The sequence below is a fragment of the Cyprinodon tularosa genome, unplaced genomic scaffold, assembly GCF_016077235.1.
Source record: "Cyprinodon tularosa strain WSP-4 unplaced genomic scaffold, ASM1607723v1 ctg56, whole genome shotgun sequence".
In the NCBI taxonomy this organism is placed as follows: Eukaryota; Metazoa; Chordata; class Actinopteri; order Cyprinodontiformes; family Cyprinodontidae; genus Cyprinodon; species Cyprinodon tularosa.
This window is the reverse complement of record NW_024039296.1, coordinates 1,142,471-1,169,064: the sequence shown is the minus strand read 5'-3', so window position 1 is coordinate 1,169,064 and position 26,594 is coordinate 1,142,471. Positions and strand designations below refer to the sequence as shown.

At 36.2% G+C, this 26,594-nt stretch overlaps 1 protein-coding gene across 2 annotated transcripts in view; it reads right to left on the bottom strand.

Annotated features, from left to right (window-relative positions):
• The window catches only part of btbd11b (BTB (POZ) domain containing 11b), a 112,562-nt gene that overhangs the window by 21,663 nt on the left and 64,305 nt on the right, over window positions 1-26,594 (bottom strand). For both annotated transcript variants that reach the window (XM_038305565.1, XM_038305566.1), the window contains exon 2: window positions 8,247-8,396. In XM_038305565.1, the coding sequence (XP_038161493.1) occupies window positions 8,247-8,396 (150 nt within the window). The remainder of the gene's footprint in view (window positions 1-8,246; window positions 8,397-26,594) is intronic.

The following is a 26,594-nucleotide window of genomic DNA, read 5'->3' as shown; positions in this document are numbered from 1 at the left end:
AGAAGGAAAAGTGTGAATTAAATGTTTCTTTTAGAGACATCCCACTTCTTTTATGAAAACATGATGACTGTGGCACCTCAGTTATTGAGTCGTAGTGAAAATGTCCTGTATTATTACAGCGTGGACTCAAATCCCATTTCAGTGCATTCACTCAGGTTTTTGTTGCTTCTCCTTCCTGTCCAGACCCATATTACTCGGAGTAAATGTAATAACATTCTGAAGCACAGAAGATAAATATATATTATAAAATGCATGCTGTGATGAATTACTCTGGCCGCTCTGATACAAGGCAGAGGCCTGTGCCTGTACAATACAGCATGAACAAAGCAGTCAATACCAAAGACAAAGCGGTTTGTTTAGTATTAAAATTGCACCCTTTATTGCGTGCCAAGATTCCATTTTCCCCTAAACAATGTGCAAGAAAAGTGTGAAAAGGATGCCTGAATGAGGGAAGCGCATTCATGCAATGAAGTCAATCTCTCAGCTGTCCTTTGGGATGACTGCCGCTGTGCTGATAGAGGAATGTGCTGGATATCACCCTGTGATGCAGTGAGCAGGAGACACTGGAATAGAAACAGTCACCTCTCATAACAGTAAGTGACTTGATCCATCTTTCTCTTAATTTCACATACCTCTCTGATATCTGGTGACTCAGCCACTTGCCTTCCCCTATTTATGTTGGTCTGTGATATTTGTTTTACAGGTTAAAGAGCTAAACAGGTCTGGTGAGAGAAATTTGATTTATGAAAAAAGTGCAGTTCATTGCAAAATAAAACACTAAGCTCTTCAAAGGTTTATCAAATTACATATTACCATAGATTTAATATAACAAGCCAAAAGAAATTAGCACATACTTGTGAAGTGATATGTAAATAATCTATTATTTTTACACAAACAGAAATATAAAAGTGTCATTAATTTGCATTCAGTTCCATCTATACCTCTAAATTAAACCGATTGTATAAGTCTGCAGAATTCACCAACAGGTCGTGGATCATCATTAAGATAAGGGATAACATTGTTGGGAGGTTAAAAAAGGTTGAATTACAAACACTTCTATGTGATAACAACATCTCATAAAAATGGAAAGAATAAGGAACAAATGTAATCTAAATATGAGTATACACCTACACTTACTTACATGCTAAGCAACTGGCCTAGAGGGCTATAGTAACTCTGGAGGAGCTGCAGCGATCCAAACATCTATTAAAAACATCTGGTGACCAGGCAACTCTAAGCCATGTACTTGACAAATTTAGCTTTACAGAGTGGAAAGTAGAAAGTTAAAGTTGAAGAAAATTCCATTAGTAGCAAGCCACAATCAATGAAGCAAACATGTGAGAAATGTGCTTTAACCGATGGCATTGAGATGGGATTTTTCTGCTTTTATGCAAAATACAAAATGTGGTACAACATGCATTGTTACAACCAAGATTAAGTTAAATCTAGTATTTAATTTTACTACAGTTTCTTCTCTGACTGTAAGTACTGTAATAACAACCTTCAGAAGCAGTCCAGCCAGAGTTTGAAAATCTAATGATTAGGAAGAGAGCAGGATGTTTTTCCAACTTTGAAAAGTTAATTAATCAAGAGAATTCATTGCAATAACAATGCAAAAATCATGTCTGTGAATGTAAGCAGCGTTTGATACCCTACTGGCAATAATTATGCTGGAATTAACATGACAAATATAAATATTAGTTGAAAATACGATATATAAAAGTTTATTGTTTGTGAATAACTGAAAAATACTGTTTGCATTTCAGTTTATCAATATCAAACTCCAATAGGCTCTAAGAGCATACGTCTAAGAATGTTTACAGGGTAACAAATTCGTTATCATGAAGCATTACTTTTATTGCTTTTAACTTGTTTGTATTGTACATCCATCTATGTTTTAAACAAGAATCAAACTCCCTTTAGAAAACAAAAAAAAGAAATAACCGGTAAGAGGCACACAACTTAACTCATTAAAGATTTTATAATGGATCCCACCTTTAAGATTGATATCAAATGTTTAAGATTAGGAGTAAACGTTGCATCATTAGAAATGTAGAAACATTCTCTTTAATGTGATTGTGCTAGTAAATTCACACCCCTGCAGAAAGTTAAACAGATATTAGCAATACTTTCACTTTGCATTTTGATGAATGGGTTTTCCCCACTTTGAGCTGCTGCTGAAATGTTCACACATTCTGTGTTCCAATTATTTGCTGCCATGCCACCATGATTACATTTAATGGGTGCCTGTAGCCATCCCGTCTCAACAAGATAAAGAGCCTTTCTTCCTACAGTTGGTGTCGTCCATCTTAAAAAGGTTTTTGCTTCTAACCTCAGAATAAACAGATTATATTGTGAGTTTACGTTGATTGTTAAACTACTGCTTTGTTTTTTTTCCCTTTTTATCTGAGTACACAGGCACAGAAACTTCTTTCCTATTAGCAATAGCACTCATGCAGTAATGATCCTTTTTTTGTTCTCACTTTTATCATAACCTTGAGGTTTTTAACACCTAGTTGGTGCAGGAATTATGGGACACAGCGGGGGAATATCCTAAATATTTCCTCAGGAAATTACTCAAATACTAACTGATAATTCCTAAAATAGCTTAGATGACTATCAATAATATCACTGAGACACTGAACAGAGGGATTAAATGTATTAAGCTATTTAACTTTGGTAGCTTTTAAATAAATGTTTCACTAAAACCTAAGCATAACATTATTACAAGTCTTGCTCAAAGGTCAAACTCATTGTCTAAGAAAGAAAAAGACCGCAGGTCTTAGGCCTCCAGAAAGAAGATTGTAGCAGCCTATGTATACGGGATTTAAATAGATCTCAAAAACATTAGATCAGTCAATTGCAAAATAGTCTATAAGTAGAGACAATTCAAAATGAAGTCCAACATCTTCACATATTCTTATTCAATGTTGCCCTGAGCAAAGATTGTTAGGTACTTAAAGAAGTCTCTAAAAACCCTTGAATGTCATCATAGGACCTAGAGAAGGGTTTTGCTACTTTTGATGTGGAAATTCATGACTTTATTAAAAAAATAAACAGATAAAAATAAAGAAATACTGGGTAGGTTCCAATTTAATATGAGGTGTGCAGAGAGGAAATATTTACCTATGCAAGAAAACTGTGACAGCCAGAATAAAATTTGCCAGATATCAAGACATTTTGACATTTAATGGACAAGACTCTAATTAAGTTAACGTTTGGGGATTTTTATTTGCAATGCTTATGTGGCTAGCTCACCATGGTATAAATCCATCATGGTTTTTATAGTGTGTCAAAGAGTGTTTGAAGAAAACTTGATTTCATCTATATAAAAAACCAAACCTTAAGCAGAACTGGACTGCACTGGAAAGCAAGGAGTGGAAGAAACACAGAGAAGGATAGATGGCCATGAAATTTCTAAAGTTATTTTTGTCAAAAAGATTAACAATTCTTTTGTCTATTCCCCAATAAGTAAAATGAGTTTGTTTTTGTTTTGTTGTTGCTTAGGGAATTAAATCACTCTCTCTTCCAACAAAAAACAAACAAACATTTAAATTAAACATCAATGCATGGCTGTACAACCATACCAATGAATATTTCTGAATTTCTACTATTGGGTTTCCAGAAGTATGATAAAAATAAACACTACATTGATTTGGTTCGTGCAATGTTATTATTCTAAAACAGTTAATGTCATGATAGGAGTATTGATTCAAGGTGTCTGAAAAACATTTCTTCTAAAAATGTCTGAAACCCCCAAAACCGACCGAATTGTCAGTATTGTTCTATTTTATTTTATTTTCCTCTTTTATTTTTTCTCAATTGTTTGTTTACTAAGAGCATAATTAAAAATCAACATATCTAAAACAAACAAAATATAAATAAACGAATCTGTTGTACCATACAGTTATCTAAATGAGGTTGCATTGACCATTTAGAGCCATCCAGAATGGTGCATGAAAAAATACAAAGATCACAAAAGCTTTTAAAACTATGAACATTTTTATTTTTATTTTATACCAATATTTCCTCCTCACTGACTCTTTGGGCCTTTTTTAATGGCAGAACTTAAAAAATGTATCTGAATTTTCATCCTGAAGTTAATGGAGGGAAAATCACCTACTAAAAGTTGCTATGTGGAGAAAATGTAAACATTTATGTGCACTTTAACTTTAGTGTTAACAAAATAAATGCTAAAAAAATACCCTAGTTCTAGTATTTAAAAACTCCTGATTATCCATTATTCCGACATTAACCTGCCTATATAATGAGTTGTTTATGGATATAAAATTAATTCTAACAGCATGTAGAATATATCCGCTGAGTTCGGCTTGAGGGTTAATTACACATTATCACAATTTTCAAGGCTATCATTTAGAAATATGTTAATATGACATTTCAGCAGAAGAGAAAAATACACAGGCAGAAAGAGTGAAGAACTGAAGTTGAGTCTAAATGTCAAATTATAAAACTGCCTGTTTACAGAAAATCTCCTGCTCTCTTCCTTTTTCATACTTGCTGTATGAGATCAAATGCTCCCTCCTACATCGCTTTAATAATTCTTGTTATTATGCATTTTCTCACTCATTCAATTTGTCTCCACTTGAACTGTGTGACTTTACATTTGTCTAAGTGGTTGTATGATCTGTCAGCAGAGGATGTTTGCCATGCCAACATAACAGAACCGATCATGGTTTGACCTCATCAATAAATAGGACTGGCAGTTTGCCCAGTTATGGCTTCTCCCCAGCGAGAAATTGGCACAATTTTTTAATGTATTGATAAATGTTTACAAAGGGTGTACAGGGATATTTCTTCAGTTATTTATGGAAAAAGACCCCACCACTCAATGGCTCTATCTCACTAATGAGGCAGCCAGTTCTTTTGAAGCCCTTGATTTTTAACCTTTATATCAGTTTTCTGGAATAACTTGAAGAGATCCTTTTTAATTCTGACAAAAAGCTTCTCTACATCCAAAGAGCACTTCAATTCTGAGTATATAACAGATTCATGTATTTACATTTAGTTATGTGCAGGACAGTTTACACTGTGGATCAGCATTATAAACTTCTCGCTGGATTTTAACCACGACAGCATATTGTATTATTTCAGTCAAGCACAATCTGTGAGTTTAGATTTTTGAAGCGATATAAAAGCTTATGTTAATTAATTCACACTGGATAAAAAAAGCCTATATGCATTGTGACACTATTGTGGCACAGCATTGTAAGGGGACAGATACTCAATAAACATTGTGAGGACTTGTCAAATGTATAAGCTAAACTCGTTCATTTTAATGAATGCTTCTGGTTCAATATAATAGCTGTCACTGACAATGCAACTCCTTCTAATTCAAATTCATTAAAATAGACTGGGATTAGGCAACTGAGATAGACAGACACTATTTAGGCTTTATTTAAAGAATAATTGTCATGTTGGTTTCTGATGCATACCAAATAGACATCCTGAGTATACATTTGGAAGAGTAGATAGTTTTCAGATTCATTTTTAAGAAGGAATAAAGATAATATAGAAAGACACATGATCATTAAGACATGGTATAAATCCATTGTTTTCAAGGGAGTAAAAACAACAGATTTATACTATGTTCATCGACAAATTGCTCCCTGCAGGTTAAGGTCAGTCTCTGATGCAAGTGGAGGAGTTGAAGCATCTTTGCATCCTCGTTAAGAGTGATGATAGAGCATGACAAAAACAGACTGATTCATGTCTACAGAGTACTGGGAAGTTTTAAAGCTGTGAACTGGGAAGCTCTTGGCTTCCTAGTTCATCTGTATTCTGACTTTCACCTACGGACATGAATTATTGGGTATTAACCAAAAGGTTCTGCTGAGAATAAGTCCTCAATAATGCTGGGCACAGGCGTAACTTTCTGAAGGACTGGTGTGGACATGCCCCCACCAATAATTTCCGCTTTTTCCCCCCCTTTCTGCTCATTTACTTTAACTGACCGCAACTGAGGTTGGGTGCAGCTAACTCAGTGCAGTCGCATTTCACCTTGTACAGACGTTGTTGGAGAAGAGACGCACAGTAGCACTCAATGAATATTAACCAGCAACTACTTCAATGTTTAGGTAAAAGTTAGGAGATGGGTAGGTTAAAAAATTAGAGATCATGCCACCGAAATATCTGTTCATTAGACATACGGAGCTTTTTCAGCTAAAAATGGCAACAGAGTGTAAGTTTATACAAGTTAGTATTATAAAGCAAGAAGCTTGAGAAAATATAGTTTAAATGTTCTTTAATGGGGAAAAAAGATTGGCTTCTCAGAGGACCATGACTCCCAGTTACAGGTTAAAATTAACACACGTTTTCTTATTGTATAGACAGAATCAGGCCATAGAGCTTCTACATATCTGGAAATTTAGATTCTGGCATCTTTATGTTAGTAAAGAGGTTCATAAATGTTTTTAAACAGAGCACAGAGGGAGGTAGGGAAAGTTGCAGATTTAAAGGTGAAACAGATTTCTTGGGATAAGCAACATGCAATAAAATATATATCCAAGTTTACCAGAAAGTTTACAAGAAAAAATATGCTATGCTATGTTTAAAATGCAGCATAATTATATTTTTCTGGATGGATGGATGAAATTGAAATTGTACATCTAGGGATGCATGATATATTGATTTTGGCTTCGGAATTGGCTGTTATTTTTTATACATTAATGTTTTTGGGCCCTATATATGTAATGGACTAAAATGTATCTCTCTAGCATCTACAAATATAAATATCAGTGTATTATGGTTCTCTTGCGTTGTTAACAATAGGAAGGCATTCAATAAATATATATTTGAGCTAATTTTGGGAAAATATAAAAACCTAATGAAAGCGCTTGGGTTGAGTTACTGTAGGTCCATCAGCCACCACCCTTAGAGTGTCCCAACCAACTTTTATTACATAGTTACACCCTTGAGGCTGGTTAGGCTTAATCATAGAGATAGAGTGAGGGGCCTTGTCATGCTGGGGGAAGTCAAAGTACAAATGTTACTCCTCTGCACTGAAGTCATTTTAAGTCCCAATGTATAATTATGCCTCTTAGGAGGTTTTGGTGGCATAACCTATTGTTAGAAGATTTCAGGACAGACCTAGAACTCACTAGAGTTACAAAATTTCAGTTATGACCTTGGAAAGCATTGGAATTCCCTAGAAAGAAAGGGAGTGTTCTGGTAGGGAGACAGATAGTTAGAGGTTTTTAGACCTGTTATCCCGTATCCTAACCTTGCATTGGAAATGCATCAAAGAACAGATCAAAATGTTTTTTTTTCTAATAAAAGATTAAAATAATCCATTGTAGTGCTTTAAAAAAGACCAGCAATTAAGTAAAGCTTTCTAAACTATGAAAATGTATACATATATTTTCTCCTCACCATCACTTTGGAGGGATTTTTAGGTAGAAGTTTTCATCTTGCAGCTAATGGAAAGAAAATTACATATGAAGTTGGAATGGGCTGCAAAGTTGCTGTTTGAACTGTTTTCTTACACCAAGAAGTTTAAATAAATATTTGCTGTATTTCTTTGTCGAAATGTCATGTTCTCCCTGTTTATGCATGCATCCTTTTTATAGGATATTAATATGGGTTAAACAGTCACTCATTATTGTCCTTACTTGTGAGTGAACATGTTTGTCTTTGTGTTGCTTTCGTTTTTTATCAAAAGACTGCCCCCTCGCAGTGAGTACCCTGCCTTACAAGGACTTTTAGAAACCAGAAAGCTGGCAAAAAAAAAGAAGAAGGTATTGAAATAGATGTCTTTGTGGGGTCTTGACACAAAATCGACTGATTTAAAAAGTGTGATAAGGTGCTATGTGACAAAAAGTCAGGCATCCAAATTAAAATCGAAGATTAATGTTAAAAGCAAAAATGATTTTTTGTTTGTATGGCTTGACACTTGATATAAAAGTTAGCATTTAATTACAATGCATATCCTTACTGCTTTATATTTTTTGTTTTATATAGAGTAACTGTTGGTTTTTTAGCTCAATTTGGACTTTGAAAAAGATATGAAAGCAATTAAAAATGATTCTAATTTAACTTTTCCAAATATAAGGTGTTGAATATGGGTGAAAGGGAAAGGGAATATCGGTTCAGAAAAATATTTTGGAGTAAAATATAAAGCATTATTGCAAACATCCTTTGTAAAATCAGAGTTTTTAGGTCATACACACACATGCTCTGACTATATCTAGCAAATAAGCTAGATAATAATAAAAATATCCAAAACTTACTGAGTTCAGAAATGCTGCCAACCCTTGTGGCCAGTAAGCATTGCTCAATGGTACGGAGCTCAGATTGAGTGAAGGAGTTACCCTCTCCGCACTTCACTGCTCTCTGCTGCTCCCTATGAAGAGTCAGACCCTCAGGAAGGCTGAGGACACCTGAGGGTGGAAGAGAATGGATTCAGTAAATCATCAATCATCAATCACATCAATGCAGTTTATTTGCAAGCCTTTGTAACAAATAGAAATGATGTGCATTTGTGCTCATTGCCAACCGATTCAATACTTTCTAAAACCACTTTAAGTTGCAAATATAATTTTTCTTTAAATAGGCCTTAAAGAAGACATTCTTTGATTTTGCTTTAATTTTAGCTCCCTCCATCTTCCCTTAAAATCTAAAAAAAATCCTTGTCCCTGCTGTAGAAAAGCATTCCATAATGATACCACCACCACGTTTCACCATGGAGATGATGTTTTTATATTTAGGGTTTTATGAATTCTTAATATTCTGCAACACAAGTCTTAGATATGGGTGAAATGATGTAATTTCAATCAGCCAGGTTTTGCTGTAGGTCTCTTGCTGTTAAGTAGGAGATTTCCTTACCACTATCACTACATGCATTCTTGATATGAGGGATTAATAAAAAAAAATGCAGCACATTGAATGCTACAGTCCAATTTTGCAACATGATCATCCACAGGGAGTTAAAAAAAAATAGATTTAATACTGTGCTCTGATCAATGCTCAAAATTTATAATATCCTTTAGTGACTAAATATTGCAGTGCACTTCTTCTAAACCTTGTTTTATGGTCTTCATAGTGGTGATTGTTCAATTACATTCTCTGATAAACCGCAAGGTTTTAAAAAGAGTAAGGGCCGGATCTATCAAAGGTTTGCGTGTATTAAAACGTGAGCTATTTCACTGCGCACGCTAAAAAAATGTACAAACTGATCTATCAACAGCGTGCTAAAAGCATTTGGTCTTTAAAACGTGCTAAATAGCGCCTCTGATCCATTTAGTACTTTTTCTGCAATGAATATGCAATATGGGGCGTTTACACGCTAAAGTGCGTCTTGTGGGAGGAGAACATGTAAATATATTAATTTAGCACTCGCAAAGTGATTTATCAAACTTGAACGCAATTTTGCTAACGGTATCTGACTCTATATTTAACACGTTTCAAAAGAAGGTGCAAATGGTCTGTATGCGTAATTGCGCACACATGGCAGCGGTTATTGTCGCAAGAAGGAGACATGGAAATAAAGCAAGGAGACGCAGAGAACGCATTTTTTCACTCCGTGTGAATATTTTTGCAATGAATGAGGAAACGATCATCAAAACATATAGTTTATCCAGCATTGCCATTTTGCAGCTGTTGGGGGAACTCCGAATGGATTTGGAGCCAGGCACAAGGAGGACCCACGCAATACCAGATATCACGAAACTCCTTGCAACATTGCACTTTTTTGCATCTGGGTCATTCCAGCGTACGGTTGCAGCGAGAGCTGGGATCTCCTAATCTCGTTTTTTCAGAAGTGCTGTCCGACGGGGTCGGGGTTCTCCCCCTGCGCCTGTGGAGCAACGTGCCAAATGCTGCGGGGATCTCATCCACAGTCACAGGCCAATACAAAACACCTGTTTTTTTTTTTGTTTTTTTTTTTTTTTTTTACTGCAGCACATACCACCTTAGGGAATAAAGGTTGCCAATTTATAAATATATATATATATATATATATATATATATATATATATATATATATATATATATATATATATATATATATATATATATATATATATATATATATATATATATATTTACTTATTTATTTTTTTTGTTGGGGGTCACTGTAAGATTTAAATTTCTTAATGCACTAGTTTGTACAGACTACAAACTACTTTGCCGCAAACCACAAAACGCGCAAAACCATCATTTAAATAGGGCGTCTCCAACAGTTTTGCACCTTCCACCAGTTACGCAATCACTCTTGTTAAATCACCCGCAAACCATGCTTCAGCCCCTCGCGCAAAATTCCAGTTTGCGAGCGCAAATTACTGCACGCAAAATTGGATCTTGATAAATCCGGCCCTAAATCTGTTTACCTCATTATGCAGTGACACTGAATATTCATTAGGGGTAATCACAGTAAAGGGACTCATTACAGATAGAAGTATAGCACATATTTACATGTATTAAATAATTACTATAATCTAGAAATAATGAAAGCCTGAGGAACAAAAAAGCTAAAGTATCTGTATTAAGTGTGAAACTGCTAGAGTAATGGATGTGACATGATGCAATCATTTTAAGTCCATTCTACAATTGTCAGAACTGTGCCAAATATGTAAGACTTTTTATACATGTTTCATTACTGACACCTCTTCCTCAGCAGTGTCTCTTTCTGTTTATCCTCCTAATCAGTAAGAGCCAAGCAGCTTTGGTTTTATTGTCCCCACTTTTATAATGTGCTATTAAATTAATGCACACACTGCCTGTGGCATATATAACCTTCTCTATTTAGTTTGCAGGCAAGGACAGCTGCTTATAAAGAAATTCATAAGAAAGTTTAGACTTTAGTTAGATGCCTAAAAAGCTAACTTAAAACTTCAGGCAATAAGCTCCAGGAATCATGGAAAAATTTGTAGTGGAAGTTATTGCGGGGACTCGAGATTCCTTTTATTAAACCAGCTCTCAGTAAACACTGCTTATCTCTGCTAAACAATCATAAGAAGAATAACACTATAACACTGTCAAAACAAAAGATTTGATTTACATAAATCAGGGTTTAAGCTCATGTAATTGTAAGGCTAGAACTTTCCCATTAAGCACAAATAATGCTGTCATCATCTTTATGGGTTTGCTGAGGATTTTATTTTGATTTTCCCAAATGAGTCACTTTGCAGCATAAGAGACAACATAGCAAGTTAAAGGTTAAGCGTACAATTCTTAGGTATCAATTCTTAGGTTTCAATGGTGTACTGCAGGTGTTTATTCAAAACTCATCTATGGCTGTTTTTTAAAGAACAACAATTATACCTCATGACATTTTGTTAACCCTTTTTATATGCCCTCTTACCAGGAGTTGAAAAAGTCAGCTTATGACAAGGTGTTATGAAATTGACATTTATGCTTTTTTTAGTTTTGTACATACATGTAGAATATACAACTCCCTAAAAGAGAAAACCAGCGAGGAACTTCTTTATTGGTGAAAAAAATAATGAATTATCCACTGGGGTGTTCAGTGTGGCAGTGGGTACCACTGCTGCCTTGCAGCAAGAAGGTTCAGGGTTCGATTCCTGGGCTGGGGTCTTTCTGCATGGAGTTTGAATGTTCTCCCTGAGCACGTGTGGGTTCTCTCTGGGTACTCTGGCTTGACATGACTTAATGATCACATGACTGTTAGGTTAATTGGCTTCTCTAAAGTCCCCTTAGGTGTGCGTGTGAATGGTTGTTTGTCTCTGTGTTGCCCTGTGATGGACTGGTGACCTGTCCAGGGTGTACCCTGCCTCTCACCTGGAGATTAAAAAATTTTTTTATGAATGCAACAGAAGCTTCTTCAATTTTATCAAGCAAGTACAGAAACAAAATGCATAAAAAGATTGCTTTAAAGGGCTGATTTAACTGAAATCATAGTCCTAGGTGATCAAATCAGTGTCATTTTAGGCTGTCTGCATGTAGGAGTTTTGAAGGTCAAGCAGGTGTCAGTCAACTTGGTATCAGTACAGTTTGACAATGTGTCGTAGTGCTTCATGACTCCTCATCAACTGCGATGGACTGGCAATCTGTCCAGGGTGTACCCCGCCTCTCGCCCATTGACAGGTGGAGATAGGCACCAGCACCCCTCACGACCCCACTTGGGATAAGCGTGTTTGAAGATGGATGGATGATGAAATTATTAACCTTGAGCTTATTAACAAATAAGCAACAAAATCAATGTCTTGTTTAGATAAGACTCAAGAACTAAGCATGATGTTTCATTGCCTAAAACAGACATCAAATACTGGGAAAAAAAAGGGTTGGTATTCGGGAAGATACAATAAGATCACAGTATATGGATCCGTCTGATATCCGGAAAATATCCAGACAAATCCGGTCTGATTGGTCAAAGATCTTTTCATATAGATCTGAGTGTTGTGAAGTTATGTTTATAAAAATGTTTTCTATGTACCTAAATTCAGTGATGGGAAGATAAAAAGACAGCAAAAATATGATTACAAGCATGTTAATTTATCTAAAGATAATATGTAAAGAATCTGAAACAGATCGAGAAAAAATATCTCTACTGGATCCTCACTAGTTGAATCCTTGAAAGATACTGATAGTGGTTATAGTGGGATCCATTAAAATTTGTCCTGCCAATTATACAAGCATATATTCATAAAACAACTTTGTGTATCTGAGTATTCCAAATTGTTCGATTTTTTCTGTCTGCTTTTTTGTTATATAAAAATTTTTAATAATGTACAGATCTTTCCAGCATCATGTGTGAGTGGCATTTCGGCAGTTAAAATAACAAAAAAGGAGTAACAGTCATTAAAATGATGTTGCTGAGTCAAAACTACAAAAACTATCGCATCCATGACATATACCGAAATTAAAAATGCCTTTTTTTTTTTAAAGATTTTTACTTTATTTATTTTGATATTATAGCCTCTAAGTTCTAACCTATTTTGTATTTTATAGTCTGTTTTTCATGTAACGAGGCTATATGATATTCACTCAACTAAGTTACCTTTTTTAAGATACGTATAAATTTCACCTTTAGGTGCAGTTGGAAAAACAAAGCATTGCTATTGGAAAAAAAACAAAACAACCCCAGTCATTTTCATTTTGCCTCAGTGTATACAGTGACCAATGACGTTTAAGTTGTAAGTATTTGGTGTGGCCAATGGAAAAAGGCGCAGACAAAGAGGGGTCAGTAGTTTAGAGCTACAGAGCAAAAGCAGTGCAGGTGGTTGTGGAAATGAAAATTCTGCAAAGACTGTTATACAGAATGTAGGGAATATAATTATTTTAAAGATATGGTTTTGGATGGACAGAACCCCCGTTTGTTTCACCATTGTTTGTCATTAGATGAGATGGTTCTAAGCTTGAAGTTAAATGAGTTAATTAAGTTCATCAATTAAAGAGACAGAGAATTTTGTTTTAATATGAAGTCTTATTTTTTTATTGCCAGCCTTTTAACTTTAAGCAGTGTGTCAGGTTTTAAACCTTGTCAAGAGTCTCAATATTCTCTATAAAATTCTGTTCTCTATTATAAACTTGCTTGAGCTTTACAGATTACCATTTATCATAACTATCCATTGATGTCATGCAAGTTCACTCCAAAGCCAAACCATGTATGCTCAGAACCCCTCTACCACCATAATTAGCATCTTAGATCAAATTTGAGGAGAAAACATACTTGATAGCATCATCTTAGTTAGCAATGTTAAAAGAATATAGTGTAACAATGACTTTTAGAGGGAAGAGAAAGTTATAAAGATGGTTTTATGAACCTCATTTGGCATAAACTAAATGCTAAACATCAGCAGACACCTTTTAGACCAATTGCGGTGGTGAAAGTATGATTATTTGTGCTTGTGTAGCAGGAAAAAAAACCTGAGCATCTTGCAGTCATTGAAATTGTTTCCTCTACAGTACATATCTAAATTTTGCAGATTCATGTAGGAGGGCATTGAACAGGCCAATGATCAAGGTGAACTTCCAGTGAAGCTGCCATAGTTTGAAAGAGTAAAGCAATTTCCCACTTTGAAAAAATCCAAGTCAATTTTTAAAAATTCATTTTTAACAGAGATTGCATTTTATGAATCAGAAAATAATTGCAGTTGGCTGCATTTATAACACATGGCACTTATCTTTCTGTCTTTAATTGTTAAAAAATGCTTAATTAAACCTTTTGTTGTTGAGTAATTCTGTAGATAAATATGTTTACACTTGAGCTCTTCCCTATCAACCTCCTTAACCTTGGTTCAAGGGAATGAAAGGCCCAGCTGACAGTGAAGTGGTGATTGCTATCAGGATGGACCAAGGCAAGGTGACTCAGTGACTCTGCCTCCTAATGCAAGGCTCAGTTTGTCCTCAGGGAGGAGCTGATGGAGCTCTCTCACCATGCCGGGGTTAGTATCCTCCTCATGGATCCACAAAACTAAACATCTTCCAAGAAACGTATTGTCCTGTGGTTTCCCAATTATAGTCATAATGACGCAGTGGCAGGTGTTGAATTTCCTTTGCAAAATGTTTGTAAGTTGAGGAATTAAAATAAAACACCTGAGTCTCTTTATGAAAGCCTGTGCTTTTAACCTTGTGGAGGATACAATATTCAGTGGCACTGCAGAAGAAAGACCAGATGATCCCTTTAGGCAAGAGACTGTCGCTGGAGAAGCAGTAATGAGGACTTTCCATTAAGATGTAGCTACCGTAAATGTGCACTTATCTTACTCCTTGATGGACAGCTGAATATTGACCATACTTTGTCAGGACAAATTACTGTTATTTTTTCTCTAAGTTATTTTATATGCTCATCAAGCTTAGGTTATATTGTTTTAGTTAACTGAGAAAGTCAGAACTTCTCATTATTTAAATTCTTTATTTAGGGCATTATGATAAAAATTACAAACAATATCAATGATTAAAAAGAAAAAACAAGAAGTAGGTGTAGGTTCCAATTTAATACTAACTTTTTTCTAGTCCATAGAGTGTCAGAATTATAGATACCATTTTAAATATGTAGGCCCTCTAAGTAATATTTTGTGAAATGTTCCAAACCATCCATAAGAGAAGATAAGTGTGTAAAGATATATGAGCAGCTTTCTTGGCAGAGAAATTGTTACTTTAAAATTGGTTGGTTTCCACACTAAGACTAAGCACTTAAGCATTTAATATTGCATGTGGGTCAAAACCTGAGACAAAACAATGACACCTGGGATATAATAATTAATAAAGGTCTTGAGAGAACTATACTATTGACTGCTCTGTACTCACTACCACAGAATGGGTTATTCATAGATGGTACTGGTTATTTTTGCATCCAACTTTTCAGAAAGACTAAAAATGAATAAACACAAGCTTCCTCCAAAGGACATCCTTTTGATTTACTGGTTTATACTTTAAACTCATTTCAACTTAACAGGCAGTATTTTTACAAGTTGTATAATAAAGAAGAAATATGTATTTATTCATTAAATTACTTAAATTTAAGAGCTGTTTACAAGCAAATATTTGTTTAATTTTCATTCATAGCTCCTAGTTTTTTTTCACATCACCCTCAGGTCTTAAACAGTGTAAGTGCCTGATGTAAAATAACAGTAAAAGATTAATTGGCTAGGCAAGGAATTGGCTATTTTTCAGTTAATGTAATGCACCATCAGACAGTTTTACAATAAGGTAAAATCAGTAAATTAGGCTACTGAGCCGCTGGTGGAAGTTGGACACATATATTAGCTATTTATTCATGTTTGATCAGTTAAAGTCGGAGATGAGATATTCAATTTAAATGGCAAATGATTTGCTTATCATTGACCACTTCATCAGCCACTTTTCCAGAATTCACTGAGGCTGGCAATATGCAAGCGTGGGCAAGTGATCTACAGGATGGGCCAATCCTAGGTTTGGAGAGCATCCATATTAAATTTTTGCCAATTATTTTTGTCTGGTACAGAGTGAACAGGGGAAATGTTACTCCTTTTAACACCAATACCACAGTCAAATATTCATTTCAAAGGTACTTTTATGTTTCTTACTGTTTTTTGCAGTTAGATCATTTTTCAATATGCTTTCAATTGAATCTTATTAACAGAAATACAGTTACTGTTGGCCTACTGGCCACAACACACGTTGTTTTGACTCAAAAATTATATAAATATACTGGGGAAAAAATAAAAAATCTAATTTTCATTCCTTTATGGTTACCTTTACTGGCGATCGTTCCTTAATAGTTACCACACCTAAACTTTGGAACAGGCTGCCCCTCTGCAGTTCTCAAAGATCTACCCCTTTTTAAGTCCAGATTAAAGAGTCATTTTCAAACTGGCTATTAATACTTAGGACGCATTGTTTCATGCTTAGGATTTTTGTTTTTTACAATGTTTTTATCTTTCTGTGAAGCTCTTTGGTCTTCCTGGTGTTGTTGAAAAGTGCTATATAAAAAATCTAATGCAACTTTTATGGAATTTTTTTATTTTCTATCTGAAGGCAACATAAACTTCTAAAGGACATTGAACCATTTTATTGTATTTAATTAAATAGGAGACTATAAAGAAATCTGAAGTAACTAATTTAATACAGTTTTGAGGATGGAAAATATATAATAAGCCAACTAGATTTCAAACAGGAGGAATTTTTTTTTTACAGACAATGCATTTTTGGACGCTTATATCTGAAATTGCAAATCTTGTAATTTTGCTGTAGGTTCTAATGCTTTCTCTATGCACAAGAATTAGTCTATGCACAAACTATGTTTTTTATGCATCTCTGCACAAATTAGTATCACCTTCAGAGATTAAAGAAATCAATAATTATATCATACTGTTAAGCAGCTAAACTTTTCAAATGGTGCTGACTTGCAGGCAACATTGAGATGGCATATAAAAACATTAAGTTCTCAAAGTTTTGTTCTTGGTCTGTCTGTCAAAGAACAGATGAGTGCAGTTTGGATGACTTGTCACAGGGTTGACTGAAGCAGGAGAGTAGGAACACTGACCTCAGTGCGGCTCCTACCCTGTGTTTAAATCTATTTTCGTTGGACACACAGGAAAGTACACTTCCCCAAACATATTTGAAATCTGTTGGAGCTCTTGCTTTCTGCTCCATACATAGATTAGAAGCATGGGCAGGAATTTCGACTTGGCAAATTGTGATTAGATTATTTGAGATCTGACTTTAGACCTGTATTCAAATCAATGGAAAAATGGAGAGGATAAATTAAATAAGATGAAGTTTCAAGGACGTAAAAAAAAAGCATATACTAAACATAATAGCGGCAGATTTTGAGTTGAGCATGCTTTTGATGCTGAAGGAGTTAATCATATTATTACTGTACATGGACCATGGTAGTGCAGCCCACTCCAGGCTCCAGCGCTGCTATGCCAGGCCAGATGGCTACCATATGCACACCAAGCAAGTGATCATAGAGGGAAACATAGCACACTGGAAAACAGGAAGCAGAGTCGTGACGTGAGTTTATATGTGTTAGAATGCCTTTCATCCCAGTTAAAGTAACTCACAACTGCATGGTAAGGTGTTGGAAAAAAAGAACTGTAACTGGGAGCAAAGGGTTTCAATGAGGAAAAACTGGAATACCCCTGGAAACTGTAAATCTAGAGAAACGACTTAGGTCTGGGTTCCGGAGGTGACCGCAGTATGGTCTGATGTATGGTTTAGTCTTGTTTTAGCCACAGGGATTCAAAGAAGGAATCCACAAACATGATTCCTGTGAGAAAATATGTGCATGCTTGCATATGTTTGCTAAAATTAAGAAACTAGCAGATGGTATAGTTATGTGAACACCAGATCCACCACAAACGAAACCACACACACACATAAAACACACCCAGAACTACACACAGTCAAAAATGAGCAAATAATAAATTGGGAAGTAGTTGTGCTTAAAACACAAAAATAACTCTACAATAAGATGTATCATGTCTGCTTCATGTGGGTTTTTAGTGCAGATCAATCAAGCCTGAATCTTTCTTCTATTGCTCTATAAGTTCAAGACAGACAGCTCAAGTTGCATGCCATAAATCAAGGGAATTACAAAGATCTCCTCAAAGGTGTTTAAACAATACAGAGCAAACAATGAACACTTTGAAATAGCATAAAACTTTTAAATGTCAATATTTTAAAAATGTTCAGGTAAAAGGCTTTCACAAAGTTTAAAGCTTGTGAATCTAAGAAAAAAAATATTTAGGCAGATCAAAAAGTGCATCCAAGGGTAAAAAATAAAATACCCAAAGAAATAATAAAAGACAAAATCACTGAGCACAGAATCAGAGTTTGACTGAAGACCAGCAAAATCTAGATATTGGTGGGCTGATTAGCCAAGTGGCTGCAGGTGAACAGAGGGGCAGAAAATGTCTGGTGATGCAGCTGGCAGGAAGTAGATTGAGTGGGAAGCCAGCTTGAAACAGTATAAGAGGTGATCAAGTGAACTCTGAGCTCATCAGACTGCAACCAAATCAAATGTACTGATTAAATTAGATTATCCAGACATATTGTTTGTGCCGCATCTATGAGTGATCACAATAAATTTGGGCATTTAGACATCACAAACCAATCTGTAGCTTACTGAAACAGTGAAAGGGGAAGGATATGCACAATAATTTTCTAAAATTCTTTTTTTTTCTTTTAATTTTTGTTTTCTGCCTAACATTTCCCAGAACATAATTAACTGTGACAGCTGTCCACAAACTCTTGTGTCCCATATTGTTGTCTTTAATTTGGCTCTACTACATTAAACTGGCAAAGTACCGATGCTGTTCAGCCAATAAAACTATTGTGTGTTGCACAGCTAAGTTTGCGTGACTACCTTTAAAAATTGAAAATAGCATAATGAACAATTGGTTGTAAAGAGAAACCACTGCTACTACTGGAAAAATAAATTAAACGACAGGTTGATTCACACACACAACTACCCAATATGTCATGAACTTTTCATTGATTTCCTTTGATGTATAAGGCATAACCCTGACCCTTAGTCTAACCATTTCAGGCACATTCCTAACCTAAACTGGATCACTAACCTGGTAGTAACCAGAGCGATATGTGTAGAACTGAGTTGAGCTCTGCATTATCAATCTGGGATGGCTGTCATTCAGTCTGTCCGTTAAAAGGAGGGACGTTTAGTAAAACACTTCGAGCTGATTAGGCGATGTGCCGTTGTAAGCTGATAAATAAAACTTTTTCCAAATCCTGTCGGAAGAAAAGCGCAGACATCTTTCCCATCTACAAATGAACAAAGTGCTTCTCTTTGCTCCTTTTAAAAACAACAAATTGTTGCTATTTTAGCTAAAACCAAATTAGTCAATTGTGGTGATTGGGTGATTTCTGCAGTGTAGCCATATTTGTAATGCCCCAGCAAAGCCCACCTGATTGTCCTCATTCCTACATGTCCCACCGAAAAAAACACTGCTGGCATGTCAATGGTCCGACTCACTGGTTGTTACAAGACGGACGTATTAGCAGGAGTCTTTCAAGATGGATTTGTTCTGAGACTGAAAACTCAGATCTCGTGACAATCCAGCTTGCAACGCAAGGTTAGAATCCACACCTTAGACCTAAAAAAACAGAAACCCCTTTTCCTTTTGGGTACCAGTTGAGTGGTCCCCGAAAGTCCTCATACATCCCCGCAAGTGCCTTTTCCTAGCAAAATGGTCCCAAGAAGGTAACAAATACATATGACCCCCCGCCCCAACACACACACACAAGATGGTGGCAAGCTACATTGTAGCATTAAGGGTAATTATTGGTCTGGCTAAACAGGCGAGATGTTCTGTATCTCTGTATGGGGGTGGGGGTTGCAATGATAGCGGGAAGGAATCAACTTGCAGCATTGTAGGTTTTTAAAAGCTGAAACTAACATAGATGGCTTCATTCTAACCACTCTCAAACCACCTGTCTTTGTGTAAAATGTGAAAGGAAGTGTTTTTTTTTTACTTTTTATGGAATAACTATGACTGACAATCTTCACCAGCAGATCCCTCGGTAGTTAGAACACACCCTCCGGTTCCCTTTCATATGGAAGCAACCATGCACCCAGTCTGCCAGTTTAGGGGTCTTGTCACCAAGTCAGCATCGACTGCCCAAAAACATTCATAGACCTAAGGTATACAGGGTAATGCCTATTAACCTCAAAAGCATTGCCACAGTGGAGTCTTCTAACCACCTCTGTGACTTTGGCCTGAATGATGAACAATGGGGCCAATTACATTGATGGATATCTTATGCATGAACACGGTGTTCATTATTGTCAACGCATAGCTTCAACAGAAGTCCAATAATCAAATACCATTTGGGTTCAGAACTGGGGTCCCAAAGACACCCCTTCAGGTGTTAAGGTCATTTCCTGCATGCACATTGAAGTCCCTCAGCAGAATGATGGAATTTCCTAGAGACCTCCATGGCTCCAGCCATATCAAAATATTACTCCATTTCCATTCCAAAATCTTTGCCATGTGCAAAATGTAGATGACTTTTTATCCTGACAGAGGAACTGTCCTAAACTACCTCTGAAAACATGAATTCTGACACGCAAAAGGGAGGTAATATTAGGGTTCGACAGACTCACACATCATAATTCTAACAGTCACTTTAAATGTCCGTGGATCAGGAAGCCTAACTCTCTGACTGTTGTCAAATCCTCTTTGCATCTGTTCCTTTTGGCATGGTCCCATGAGGAGGAACACAACCACCAGGCACTCACAGACTAACCCAGGCCTAGCTCCAAGGTGAGGTCCCGGCTCCCCTGTACCCCGTGAACTCACAGTCCTTGTCCTTAAGGCTTGACATTTTTATACCAATACCTAAATTTTTTCGTCTATATTTCCCAAGATATAAACAAGTAGATAATCTGTGTGGGTGCTCCTGTCTGGCCATCGGAGTCAGGACCATTTTTTCTGATTTGACCATCAAATCAAGGACTGGTTGTTATGAAGAGAGGACATTTTACTTATACATCTTATATCTATTATGCCAAAGGTAAGGTTTAGGGCTAAGGTGGAAATTGGGTTGAATTTAAGGTTAGGTAAGGTACGCATTGGTAAAGGTTAGGTTTAGGTTATTGTTTAGGTTATTGTCAGGCTGAAAATCAATGGAAGTCAAAGGGAGTTAAAATGTGGTCTTTACTAACTATAGATTGTCTAACTACTAACTACCAGAATGTCTGAATAACTATATGTGGTGTAAAGTGCTTTGGAGTATCTGGATTTGAAAGGCCCTATATAATTACAGGCCATTTGACCGTTTATTGTAATCCCGCTATTGTGTCAAAAACTATCTGTGTGGTGCCCCCCTTGGGTTATAAAAGTATTACTGCATCTGCTTTTCTGCTGTCAGCTTGGCTGGGGATGTGACATAACTCAGAAAGCTCATGTCAGCAGCTCTACAGTACCCTGGGCAGCTGCTCTCTGCTGACTTGCCACTCTATACACTATGGTTTGTTTACGGCCTGACAATAAATTAAATCATTTTCTAGAAAATGAAAAACAACATACTTTTATTTGTTATAAAAGGTAATCAAAATTATTAGATGTATTAAAAACTAGTCTGGATTATCTGTCCAGTCTAGTATAATAATTCAACATTAGTTTTGTGTTAGTCAATCACATGAACAAAAAGAATTGAAAAAAAACATTTTAATGAGTAACATTATGTAAAAAAGAAAATGCAATCCAATTGCACAAAAAGGAGTGTGTCTCGTCTTTCTAATAATTTGGCATAGAGTTGGTGTCATTGGGTCACAACCCTTAAAAGGTCCTTGTTTTTGTTCATCATGAGAGGTTGTGATGATGAAATGAGGACATGGGATAAAAAAGGAAGCAACTGTGTTTAGGTCTAGAGCAAACCAAGATGCATTACCACAAGTCAACAACACACACAAACACAGATGCAGTGACATCTTGTGACGGGTGACTGATGCACAACAAGGCAACTAGTGAACTTATGTAATCTTGTCCAATCAAAACCAGCTTCCCTGAAGGCTGTGTGCTATTTCACCCTAAGGGGCTAGCTCTTTCTATTATTTTCCTCTTTTCATCTCATTTCTTCTGTCAAGGGTAATAAGTCTGCGTGTAATATCCGTGAGTTGCACACTTCCCGCAGGACGCTTTCAAGAGTATACTGGCAATCATCAGCAGCAAGGAGAAGTCACTGAGCCGTAATCTCTCTGCTCATCCTACGATGCTTCTCTGGGAGCTCATGGTGGTGTCTGAGGAATAACTCTACAATATTTACATTCCTGCAGCTACCACCAGTAACAAGATACAGATAAGAAGGTTTTTTCTTTTTGTTTCTTTTTTTTTTTTTTTTTGCATTAGAGCAAAACATGGATATTGTTGCTGGAGGTCACCCTGGAAATTACAGGAAGTTGTGTAACCTCAGAGATATGCAGGCATAATGCTGAATGCAAGAATACTCTCAAGTAATTGCTCATTTAGTACCAAGGGCGCTGGGGTAATTAAAGGATATGACAAATTTTATAGAATGAGACTTTCTGCTCAGAGACATTTTCCTCAGGGTCATTTTAAGAATTGCCATCATTTTTAAGTTGTGCGTAAGGTTTTCAGTAAAAAAAAAAAAATGCTCCTGGACATCAGATTTCCACAAATATTAAAATATAAAGCAAGGGACGTAAGACGACCTGAGAGTTCTTAAGGCCACCAAAGTACAGTTAATGCCTCCTCTACAAGCTGTGCATGACTGAATGTTTAGTTTTGCGTTTTACTGTGTTTTTATCTCTATAACTGCATTTAAGTTTGGAAGAGGGGTCTCTATAGTGTTCGCTGTTCCTGTCAGGTGAAACCACAGCTCTGGATCTCTCTTAATCGTACTTAAGGATGTGTTTGCAAAATAAGGTTTTTAAAATACATTGGAATGGCAACACACTCCCTGCCCCCAACACACTTTATTCATTATAATTTGTCCCATTTTTAATGAACTTAGGAAAATGGCTTTTCTGATAAAAGTATCAGATGAAACATGCAACAGAAAACACACTTGCAAGGAAGACCAATGAGGATGATTCAATGCATTCTGGGAAAAGCATTACACAAGACAATGTACATAAGGAGCAGTGAAGCCTGATGACATTAGACTTTGCAATCCATCATTTAGTGAATCCTATATAGGGTAAAGGTTATGTCTGAATGAAATTTTCGACGATTAAGCTTATGATCATTGTTTCTTCACAGTGGTATCTTGTCTTACAGACAGACCAAAGAGAAAAAATCATTTTTCTCACTCACTCCAGGTGCTCACAAGAAGTCTGTGAGTTTTATATATATATATATATATATATATATATATATATATATATATATATATATATATATATATATATATATATATATATATATATATATATATATATATGTGTATTTTACTACAGCAATACTATGTTTCTTTTCTATCACCTTTATGTATGCATATAAATCTGAGATAAAAGATCTCAGCTGATCAAGGAGAAGTAAAGAATGATTAAACATTTTGTAGTAAGAGATACAATATTATATGTGTTTTTTATATATGTCCCTGCGATAGACTGTCCAGGATGTACCCCGCCTCTCACATGTAGTGAGCTGGAGGTAGGCCCCAGCACCCCTTGCTACCCCGCTTGGGATAAGCTTGACGGAAAATTGATAGATGTTATAGGCTATATGTCATATGTAAATATCTGCTTACAGCTGTGGCCTAGTAATATAAAAATGTCATGTAATTGTTGCAGGGATGTCTGGATCTGATTAGCCTTTGAGCACACCACATTCTGTACATCCTCACATTGCCAGCTCTTTATGCTATCATGATATACGGTTAATTAAAAAACAAACAGGAAATAGGCTCCAGCAGGTGAGTTGTTATCCACCCTTAAACCAAAATGATTGGGTCCTATATGCATTTTACTATGTTTTCTGTAGAATATTTTCTATAGACAGTACAGTAATAAATCAACCCTATATTTTTACCTCAGTCTTTAAATGTATGAAGTTTTAAACTGTATCCAGCTTTATGTTTATGGGTTGCCTTTCATAATTTAATTTCAATAATAAAACTTTTTAAGCTATTACAAATATTTACTTATGAAATCCAGAACAAATTACCATCATCATCATCATCATCATCATCATCATCATCATCATCATCATCAAAACTGCAAGCTACAAAATCTAATTTCCTCTTTTCTCCTCCTTTAAGTCCCTGGCCTGCAAGCATGCAGTAGGAATTTAATAAATGCTGCCATCAAAGTAGATAGACAAGACCCCTGCATGTTGTGCGTCACTGCAGTGCTAACCTATGGCATGCCTTTTACTCTCTTTGCATTTTCTATTAAAGGAATAGTACACCCAAAACATGATTAGCCTTCATTTTTTACTCACCCCCATGCTGAACAACACTCTGGAGTACTTTTTTGATATCTCAAATGCATCTGGAGATCTGGGAGGCTTCTTGCTGTCTGCTGACATTCAAATAATGGAGGTCTATGGCGCCCGAGGCAGAAAGGTCCATAAAAGTCCACAAAAAACGTTTCAATATTCCTCCATACTGCTCGTCCAATGTATTCCAAGTGTCCTGAGTGGGTAGCGTCCATAATTTACTCGAAACGAAGTCATTTAGAATGTTTTTAGAGCATAAACAGTAGTGTATAGGATTTCCTAAAAGCGCGTTCACGAGTCTACGGAAACCGCGGAAGACCAAACCAGACGAAAGTGCGCATTCAGCTCGGCAAAGAACTCATGCTCTTCCTCAACACTGAAGTCCTCAGACATTTTTCTTTCATTGTTTCTTTCTTTGCACAGGTAAACAGCACATTTCTTCCTCTATGCTTGCATTATCGGCAGAGCAGACGCTGAATGCGCACTTTCATCTGGTCTGGTCTGCCGCAGTTTCTGTAGGCTCGTGAACTCACAGGCGCGCGCTTTTAGGAAATCCTATACACTACTGTTTATGCTCTAAAAACATTCTAAATGATTTCGTTTCGAGTAAATTATGAACGGTACCCACACAGGACACTTGGAATACATTGGACGAGCAGTATGGAGGAATATTGACACGTTTTTTGTGGACTTTTATGGACCTTTCTGCCTCGGGCGCTATGGACCTCCATTATTTTAATGTCAGCAGACAGCAAGAAGCCTCCCAGATCTCCAGATGCATTTGAGATATCAAAAAAGTACTCCAGAGTGTTGTTCAGCATGGGGGTGAGTAGAAAATGAAGGCTAATCATGTTTTGGGTGTACTATTCCTTTAAAAACTTTATTGCACACAGTAAGCAGATCATTATGTTTTTATTCAACTGCAAGATAAAACGTGTTGCACTATAAAAATGTCTGTGTGATGATGTCATTACTTAACTCCTGTTTATATTCAGTTAAATTTGGTTTTCCCCAACCTGCGTATGCGCGCAAATGTGTGTAATCATATTCTGTAAGCCTCAACTTTTAAACTGCATGACAAGTGGATAAGGCAAGTACAGCTCAGAGTCCATGCAGTCAGAAAGCTCTCTTCCAACTTATATTGTTAGCATTAACTTCAAAAAGAAGCTTAAGAAGCTTTTCAGTCTCTCTTACCAAAAAGATGATCCATAATTCTTCCCAGAGTTGCTACATGTCAGGAAATCATCAATTCATGGGACACAGAGCTCCAAAGTGCCCCATAATTGTTTAACATACCTCTTGCAATCAATCATTCTGACTTTGCAAAGTGGCCTCACACAGCAAATACATCCACTAGAGGTGGGCCATGCCTGGCAGAGAATGATGAGGCCTCAGGCTGAGATCTGCTCCCAGTTGCTCCTTAACCATCCCCATCCCAGTCCTCCGAACAATGTCTCATACTGCCTAGGGCTCCTGTAAGCAGATATTTCTGCCATTTTCCTGATGAGACGACTCTCATATCGGGTGTGTAATCTTTCAACTTTCATCAGTGCACAAAACCTCAATCGTTTTGCTCTAAATGGAAAATGTGCATAGTCAGGAGAAAACAAAGCCCACTTTGTAAAGATTGGTGAGTGAATGATTGCATTTAGACTTCAAACTCAACATCAGCCCAACGGTAATTTGCAAGTCACATTATCACTAAATAAATCAGCTGTGCACTCTCGTAGCACAATGATTAAAGTCTTCACTTTGAACACCTTCAAGGGACAGTATGGATTTTCGAAGTGTGATTCTATTAATCTATCACCACTGTAATTTTTCTATACTGTCAAGGACAGATGTTCTATCGCAGTAAGTTAGTAAAAGAGATGAACAAATCTAAAGAATAATGGAAAGATAACAGTTTATCAAACAGATTAGGGTATTTAAGCCAATCTTAACAAATATGGAATGTTAATACAGTGATCAAGATGAGGACCTAGTAAATTCAAAACCCTATGTTAATTCACTGTTACTTTATAGTTAAATTTTGGGAACTATAAAAAGCAGAGCATAGATGTCCATAAGTGAATGACCCAAGAAGTTTATCTAAAACCCATGAGAACCTGGCTGAGCAAGAAAGGCTTCTTGACCTACCTTTTTTTCATATAACCAAACTAACTTGGACAAGAGAAAACCATTTGAAGTTTGAGTAAAATTAAGCTAAAATAATTTAAAACATAACGAACATCATGAATAATATGACAGCAGAAAAAAAACGCCCCC